The sequence below is a fragment of the Xiphophorus maculatus genome, chromosome 12, assembly GCF_002775205.1.
Source record: "Xiphophorus maculatus strain JP 163 A chromosome 12, X_maculatus-5.0-male, whole genome shotgun sequence".
Lineage (NCBI taxonomy): Eukaryota > Metazoa > Chordata > Actinopteri > Cyprinodontiformes > Poeciliidae > Xiphophorus > Xiphophorus maculatus.
The window spans coordinates 4,067,132-4,075,996 of record NC_036454.1 but is presented as its reverse complement, the minus strand read 5'-3'; the positions used below and the strand labels follow the sequence as shown (position 1 = coordinate 4,075,996).

At 37.1% G+C, this 8,865-nt stretch overlaps 2 protein-coding genes across 2 annotated transcripts; one reads left to right on the top strand and one right to left on the bottom strand.

Annotated features, from left to right (window-relative positions):
• The first annotated feature begins 293 nt into the window (after positions 1-293).
• Positions 294-3,848, top strand: LOC111610300. Its single transcript, XM_023343588.1, has 9 exons — positions 294-533; positions 663-716; positions 967-1,017; positions 1,206-1,250; positions 1,338-1,366; positions 2,208-2,222; positions 2,322-2,732; positions 2,861-3,067; positions 3,483-3,848. The coding sequence occupies exons 1-9, from the start codon at positions 446-448 to the stop codon at positions 3,747-3,749; spliced, it is 1,167 nt and encodes a 388-aa protein (XP_023199356.1). The 5' UTR covers positions 294-445; the 3' UTR covers positions 3,750-3,848.
• A 1,202-nt stretch (positions 3,849-5,050) lies between these two features.
• Positions 5,051-6,721, bottom strand: LOC111610301 (O-acetyl-ADP-ribose deacetylase 1-like). The gene is made up of 4 exons (XM_023343589.1): positions 6,309-6,721; positions 6,117-6,175; positions 5,916-6,028; positions 5,051-5,809 (listed from the first exon to the last, which is right to left on the bottom strand). Exons 1-4 carry the CDS (start codon positions 6,499-6,501, stop codon positions 5,671-5,673), a joined length of 504 nt encoding a protein of 167 aa, XP_023199357.1. The 5' UTR covers positions 6,502-6,721; the 3' UTR covers positions 5,051-5,670.
• Between the last annotated feature and the right edge of the window lie 2,144 nt (positions 6,722-8,865).

The following is an 8,865-nucleotide window of genomic DNA, read 5'->3' as shown; positions in this document are numbered from 1 at the left end:
AGTAATTGAATCTTTTTGAGGCAATTGGTTTGCATAAATTAAAGTAAATACGACCTATTTTTCTGCTCCACATACTTAGCTAACAATGTGCCAGTTAGCTTCCCAGTCTGAACCTCTGGGCAATGTCTTGATTCAGTCAAATTTTCTATCTTGTATCTCCTGAACTCTGATATTTTGCTCGCTGGTCTTCATCGTGCTCTGAATGGAGTATCGGGTTTCTCTTACTTTAACCCGCCCAACTTGCACCTGATTGGCATGTTAGCCTTTTGATTCCCTCCCAGCGAGGCGGTGCTTCACAAAGCAAACTGTTTGTCAAACTGTTGATCTGCCTCATGGCTGTTTTAGAAGATATGGTGACTGAGTTTTAGAGAGTACTACCCAGCTCATCTCTTTTCCACAGTTTTTTTCCCACTTAGTTCCACTACTGCAGTGGATTTTATAGTCAATGTTTAAAGCCAGCACAGAGTCTAAAGCGATGGAGGAAATTTACGTCAATATGGAACCTGATGGACAAACCGCATCTAATCACACAGGTAAGAACAAAGTTACAGAGAAATCTAGCATGTAATGAATTCAATTTTGCTAAGGTTGAGGTTTTTGTTAAGGTTTGAGCAGCTTCTTTTTTTTCCTGCAGAGCTTTGACTGTCTAAACTGATTTACAGGAAAGAGGAGGAAACCTGGACCTGAGTCAGAGGAGCAGCAGGAGTCTCCATCCGGTTGGTGAAAAACCTGAACTGTCCCTTTAAATGGGTTTAAAATTGCTCCTTTAAGAACAATGAACATTTCCTGTTGATCTTAGACCCCCCGCTGCTGGGTAGAAAGTGAAGTTTAATCACTGTGATTCATTTCTCAAAATGTGCTTTGCTGCTGGTGAAAAACCTGCAGCTAGATTCATCTCAGTTCTGGGTCGGCTTACGGATCAGAACCGGATTAACTCATGTTGATCCGCCTCTCTGTGTTTAACAGAGTTAAAGAAGAAGACTGAGAGTGATGATGATGATGATGATGTTAAAACTGGTGAGTTTTTACTCCCGTGTCTTCAAACTGGGTTTTTCTGACATGTTATGTAAATAGACTTGTGATAATGAGTAAATAACTTCTACACACTATCAGAATCACTCAACACGGTTGTATTGTTTTATGAGGTCTCTCCTGATATCATTAATCTGACCTGCTGATGATCCGCTGCTCTTCATGTTTAACAGGGTTTGAATCTGATTCAGATTCTTCAGGTGATGAAACTCGAGCTGGTGAGTTTAATGAATCAACTTCACAGACAGAATCAAGTCAAAGTCTGTTTATTCAGAAACTCCCTGACTCTTCTTCTTCTTCTACAGACGATCCAGGAAGTTCTCAGTCTGAGAAGGTAACTATCACAGTAACCAACAGTAGAGGTTGCGCCAACTAGTCTTTGCTCTGCAATGACTTTTTATAGAGCTTGTTGACTAGTTACAATCATATGACTAAACTGATTTTCCCAAGAAAATGTAAGATGAACTTGGTGAGTTTGTCAGCTTGAGTTGTATAAAAATGTATATAATTTACCAAAGGGGTTCTGTAATAGGAGGTTTGCATGGCATGTAAAAAATAAAATAAAAAAATTCAGACAATATCCGAGTGTCAGACATGTTTTCACAACTTGTAGACTTCTCAATGCAGACTGTCACTTCCAGCTCTGACAGTAAACGTGTAGATATTGTAACGTAACCTGAGTTACAGGACTACCATAGGCTAGCATTCAGCGTTAGCTTTTGCTAATTGACAAATCATGTTCGTGCCAAACACCTAAACAAAACACTCGACATCATTATGTTCTTACATGGCCATCATCTGCGGATTAGAGATGAACAGTGGGAGCAGAACCTCCTTTTAGTCCCAGTCTTTACATAAATCCTGACATGTTCTGCTGGTAGGTTTCAGAGGAATCCTTCCTAAACTGACCTATGCAAACTGCAATTTTCTTAGGCAACGTCGCAGGGACATTGCCAAAGCAAAAATAAAAAGCATCCATGCAGCTCTGTTCTCCATCACCTGGCGAAAATGTATGTTTTTTTGAGCTACGGAGGGCATTTGATATACTGTGTTCCAGAGCACTGTATGACTTTGTAAAGTGACATTGCATCTATATTTTAGATATAAATTTACTGCAGAAAATGAAAGCCAAGTAGAAAATATGTCTAACCAATAATTGTCTGTTCTTTTTTCAGAAGGTTCCTGATTGGGTGAGTTGGACACTTAGGTTTTATTAGAAATATTCCATTTTGTTCCCGTGTTGGAATTTGCTTTGTGACTTTCTATCATTTCTCTGAACCTGTTTCCAGAGACAGAGCATCAAGCTGCTGAAGGAAAGTGGAGACACCAATGGAAAACTTGTAGCTGGAAAGGTTATGCAGAAATGTGCTCTGTGTACGTATGAAACCAAAAAGAAGCAGGAGAAGAAGTTCTTCCATCTGGCAGTCGCTGACGAGACCGATTGCATTAAAGTCATGGTATATGGAGAAGAACTATTTAATGAAGTTGAAAAGGGACAACTTTACCTTTTCATTAATGTGGAAGTGGATGTAGTGTATGGTGAGATGGTGATGAAGGTGACCAACCAGAGCAGAATCTCAAAGACCAACGGCATTAAAGTTCCCAAGACTCTGGAGCTGCAGAGTCCATTGTTTCCCATCGAGAAGATCCAATCCTTTAAGGAGAAAACAGCAGCGAGTGTTAAAGGAACTGTGATTGAGGTAAGTGATTACTGCTGATAGCAGATTCACAGCAAGAGATTTGTGGCTCTCTGTGTTTTATTATGCCGCACTGAAAACATTCGATCGTTTCAAGGATTGGTTTATAATCACTTTTTTTTGGTCCTCAGATTAAATGCCAGAAACTTGGTACCAAAGCAAATGCACACGAGTTCCAACTTGAAGATGAAACCGGTTCCATATGGATCAAGCTGTGGTGCAAAGAACAGCTGAGAGGAATGTCAGTGGGAGATGTGGTCAGAGTGACCAACCTGCGGACAAACCTTTACAATAAAATGGTGTCTCTGAGCTCCACCGACTTCACCAGAATTCATAAGGTACCGGTTATTATTCAGGCTGCAGGAAATCCAGAGTGCAGAACGTTGCGTCTCTGTGTGACAGAGAACGTATAAATGTGAAGCGGAATTAAAATTATGCATCTTTATTTACTTTTTCCACATTCAAGATGAACGACTAATGAATGAATGAATATACTTTAAACAACATAAGACCTGGGTAGATGGGTGCCTGAAGCGACTGCCCTTTTGTTACATGAGAATAACAACATTATGAGGGGGGGAAATCTCACACGGATTCATTGGAACTGAATAAAAACGATGCTTTGTAGGTTACAGAATATTATAAAGATCATTCGGGAATCTAAACATGTCAACTAATTTTATTCAGATAATTCAAGTGTTTGGTTACATGTGTATTAATTCATTATGATCCTGTTTCCCTGTTTGTGTCCAGATGAAAGCTGCTGCTGTCCAGAGTGTCACCATGCAGATTGTAGGGATCATAGAAGCGGGAAAGGAGCAGTCTGAGCTGGACGTGCTGATCAACGACAAGTCCAGATCCTTCTTCATCCATTCTTCTCTCCTGGCTAAGGTTTTTGGTGTCAGTCTGGATGACGACTTCAAGGACAGACTTGTGAAGAAAATCCCGTTTTCAGCCAAAGGAGAAATAAAACAAAACAAAATCCAGACTCTTAAAGCTGCAAGAGCCACCAAAACTTAACAGAACCAGAGCTTTTAAAGCTGAACGTGCTGTGGCCATTTATGATAACACAATCGAGTCAGAAGTGCAAGCAAATAAACCACCTGTTACCACCCACAACCTGGAAATTTTGGTTTTTGGAACAAAGAAGGCCGCGACAGAATGAGTCTTTTAAGTTAAAATCCTAAATGAGCTATTGGTGGAGAAACAACTTACCGTTAGGGATGCTCCGATCAAGTTTTCTGCTGCCGATTCCGATACCGATCACCAATGAGACCAATCTTTACCGATCACCTGGATTGACTGTTAATTTTTTGTTTTAGATGTAAATGCTACCATCTGACAAAATTAAGAAATTATCTGGCAATAAATTTACCTAACTTAGGCATAAAAAAAAATGCTAAATTCATGCAGGCACAATACAGCAGCTATTCAATCAAAAGGGCAACTGAAAAAACCTCCAGTCAGTAAAATAATATTTAACAGTAAGGCTCTCAGTTCCATAAATTATTAGTCAAATAAATCTGCCTATATCAAATAATGACAAGTAATAAAGGATGCATTCATTCAAAGTCAAACGCAGGCTGCATCAAAATAAACAATCTTTCGTGAGTGCTGATTAATGCTGGCTCTGATTGGTTATTTGTTCTGCAGAACACAGGAGGAGATTTATTATTTTTTTCAGAGATTATCTGTCTTTTGTTAGGACAGTGAAAGTTTTAATACATATCTAAAATATTTTCTTTTTTTTTTTTAAGTTACGTGCCGCAGCTTTAAGCAGATTTCATTCATTCCAGAGTTCAATCAGCGAGATTATTCATTTTGTGGTGATCCTAGTCTAAGAAAGAAAGAAACAAAGAAAGAAAGCAGCAAATGTACATGTTGGTTCCCCTGAAAATACGGATAAATTCAGTCATTGTAGGGTTAAAGTAATTTGAAGAGGGAGAAGCGTATAAACAAGTCAATGACGAGTCAATGACATGATGCATTCTGCATTTTTTAACTCGGTTAACTTAACGTTTTGTTTTTTTTACTGACTTTAATACATTTAAATCGCTACGTTGTTTGATAAGTAGAATGGAAATGACTTTTTTTGTAAACGGTCTTGTAAATTAGCGTTTTATAAATCAACTGAATTGAATTAAGAAATTTGACCATCGGATTGGACTGAAGAGAAATGATGAGCAATGTTTTATGGGTTTTATAAAGCAAAGATTGGTATTTTTGTAACATCAAAAGTTCATTTTGAGGCAAAACTAAGAAATTTATAAAAATTTCAAATGGCATTTTCCTACATACCGTTGCCTGGTGATTTAACAGGTAAAGGTTGTCAAAAACTATGATCTTAAATTTTATTTACAAAGCAATTTTCAAAGATATAAGTCTTAATATTCTGTACAACATCATTCACAGGTTACAAATACTAAAAAAGTCAAGCATCAGAATCACTAAAAACTCATGACAAAAAAAACTTGTGACAACAATCTTGCTCCTGAATTTGGGTCAGAAAAATAAAGCTAGAGAAGCAAACTCTTTCACAATTTAGATTTACAGATTCACAGGAAAAGCTACGTTTTCAACAACTATATAGATTTAGAAAAACAAAAAAACAAATTTTAGGCATAACTATTGTATTTTACCTGCCTCAGGGGCTTTGTTGGATCACTTTATGTAGCATGATTTAGTAGTAGCATCATGTAATATGATATTCACAGAGTGCAACATCAGTGTTTGGAATAAGTTTCGTATCTTTAATGGCAGGAAACATCATTTTTTACATCAGTGGGATGTTAAAAGTCTTGTATCTAAACATCTTATGGGTTGGTTTTTATTGTTTCCTTATTTATTGTTTCCTTAAAACTGTTTAAGGAGTGTTGATTTCATCCAAAATTTTAAGAGATTATAAAGGATTTAAAGCTAAAAAACCCACAATGAAAATGTGCTACACGGCATGCATTTGAAGCTTTGACCCAACACAGGGCAGGCTGTATACTGCGATGGAGATATTTGTCTCTTTAAAGATCTGTTCCAGGATCTTTGACACCTTTGACCACTGCAGCTGGTCCAGGCCACAGCCAATTCTGAGGGAGGAGATACGAGACAAGCAAATTGATTAATTATTCCCAATAAAGAAGAAGATTTAAGGGTATTTATTATAGTCATTTATTCACAGTAGTTCCTACAAACCGGGGTATTGATATCCTATTGACACCATTTTCTAAGCAGTGAGATTTCATGTCTTCCAGACTCTGTCTTAGGTTGACATACGTGGGTTTCTGGCTGGCTTTTGTCTTTGTGATCTGAGACACATAATAGGAAAGATACAGTTACCAGATTAAATAATGAAACAGGTTTTGGTCCTATGCAGTATAATTGTGGTATGTTTACCAGATAGTAGATGAAACGTTGATCATGTGTCAGGACAGCACACTGCCCCGGCAGCTTCTCTATTAGGACATAAAAAAAATACAAAACAGGATATGATTTAGCACTTGCTGTTGAAATCAGACATTTGAATGAACTGCAAAAACATAAAACATTTTTTCCAAAACAAAGATTTTAGTAACTAGTCTGACTCACTCTGCTTCTTTAACTCTGAGACTCGACCAAACTTCTTCTTGAACATCACCGCTATGCCTGCTCCCATGCGACAGTCTTCACTGATGCAGTGGGCCAAGGATTCATCGCGTGGACAGGAGAACAAATCTCCGGTGACATACTTTAATATCCAGTTGGTTGATTGATAGAGTTTCTCAGTTTTGCCCATGTTCATACTTTCTTAAGCGCAACTTGGAGAAAACTATAACCACAAAGTACCAAATCGGTAACGGCGCTTACTACAGCCCTGCTTATCCCCTCTACATATGGCCCCACACTAGGCTGTGTCTGTTTATGCCTTAAAGCACCACCCACTTTAGCTGAATTTTTTTCCAAATTTGTCCGGGGGTTGTTAGTCCCAGTAAACTACAAAAAGCTGGATTTTCTGTTTGCCTGAAAAATGAACTTTTGATGTTACAAAAATACCAATCTTTGCTTTATAAAACCCATAAAACATTGCTCATCATTTCTCTTCAGTCCAATCCGATGGTCAAATTTCTTAATTCAATTCAGTTGATTTATAAAACGCTAATTTACAAGACCGTTTACAAAAAAAGTCATTTCCATTCTACTTATCAAACAACGTAGCGATTTAAATGTATTAAAGTCAGTAAAAAAACAAAACGTTAAGTTAACCGAGTTAAAAAATGCAGAATGCATCATGTCATTGACTCGTCATTGACTTGTTTATACGCTTCTCCCTCTTCAAATTACTTTAACCCTACAGTGACTGAATTTATCCATATTTTCAGGGGAACCAACATGTACATTTGCTGCTTTCTTTCTTTGTTTCTTTCTTTCATAGACTAGGATCACCACAAAATGAATAACCTCGCTGATTGAGCTCTGAAATGAATAAAAAGTCATTCAGTTACTCATTCAGCTACTCAGAATCAGCACAACATTGACTCTTTCCATCTTTAAGATGACTAGAACAAACTCCTCACTGTTGAATCCGTGGTGTTGGCATCACTTTATTACAAATGATAGTAAATAATTGGAAATATAATTTTACCAAGATAGAACTTAATCCTCTATTACCGGACACAACTGGAACTCCATAAAGTTTCGTAGTAAAAGTCACATTAATACACAATCAGAACACATCAACCGATCCTCTGCAAAAATACAAAAAAAAAAAAAACAAACAAACAAAAAAAAAAACGTTTGTTTATCACGTCAGAATTTTAACAAGAAAGAAAAACACAGAGTACAAGCGATAAAATTGTTGTGTTATTAGATGCAGGTCACAACAGTTGGAAGTGAACATTTTATCTTTAGGATTTTATGTAACAACGTAAGCTACATTATTGTTGGTGAATAATATCACAGTGAACACAGATCCTAATCATCCATCACTAGTGGATCTGCTCTTCTCTTCTTCCGCAGCCCCTGGATGAACAGGAACAACTGATGTTTGTTCGTTCTGTAGGACACAATTTCCCTTTAAGGAGAAAAAAATCAAAGTTTAGTTTGTTTTACATCGTTGTTTTTCAGCACACGCAAATGATAGAGCGCTTAATAAATTAAAATAAAAGTTGTTCATTTACATTATATTCATTTAGACCAAAAAGGAAAGTTATTAGTTATACTCTAGAATTCAGAGTAGAATTCAATTTTTAACGAGATCCAAATTTTTTAAAGTTTTGACCAACCTTAAAGTGTCTTCAGCTCGTGGAGCCGTTTCAGTGACGTTAGCGATCATGGAGGGAAACTTGCTGCTGCTGTTCTGCTCGGTCAGAATGTTGCTGATGTCAGAAAAATCTGCTGTCATGTGATGAGCTGCAGAAAAAAATTAACAAACATGTTTGCAAAAAGAAGTGGCAAGACCGTGTTTTCACTTAAGACTTATAAAATAGTTTCATGATTTTGGTTATGCCTGTAGAATTTAAACTGAGGTAACACTGAACAATGAATCGTTGGGTAAATAGTTTGAAAAAAGAGAAGATATTAAAGACACGCTAACCTAAATGGCTGCAAATGCAACCATTGCTGGAAATGAATCAAACTCATGTGTAATGTTTCACCTCTCTGCAGCACTTTGAGTCACTAAGCTTTATTCTTTTTAAACCTTTGCTATTTGATCAGTTTGATTTTAGAAGGGGAACAATGACTTTTTTTTTTTTATATAACAGAAACACAAAATCTAGTCTTTTTACATCTTTAAGATGACTAAAACAAGACTCACTGTGAACGCTGAGGGTGATGAGTTCAGCCAAAAGTAAAACATTCAGGATTCCCAAACAGACAGCCGCACGGAGGCAGAGCCTCTCTTTGGAGCTGCTCCAACCTTAACAAAAACCTCAACCTTAGCAAAATTGAATTCAATACATGCTAGATTTCTCTGTAACTTTGTTCTTACCTGTGTGATTAGATGCGGTTTTTCCAACAGGTTCCATATTGACGTAAATTTCCTCCATCGCTTTAGACTCTGTGCTGGCTTTAAACATTGACTATAAAATCCACAGCAGTAGTGGAACTAAGTGGGAAAAAAACTGTGGAAAAGAGATGAGATGTCTGGTGTTCAACAAAACAAAAG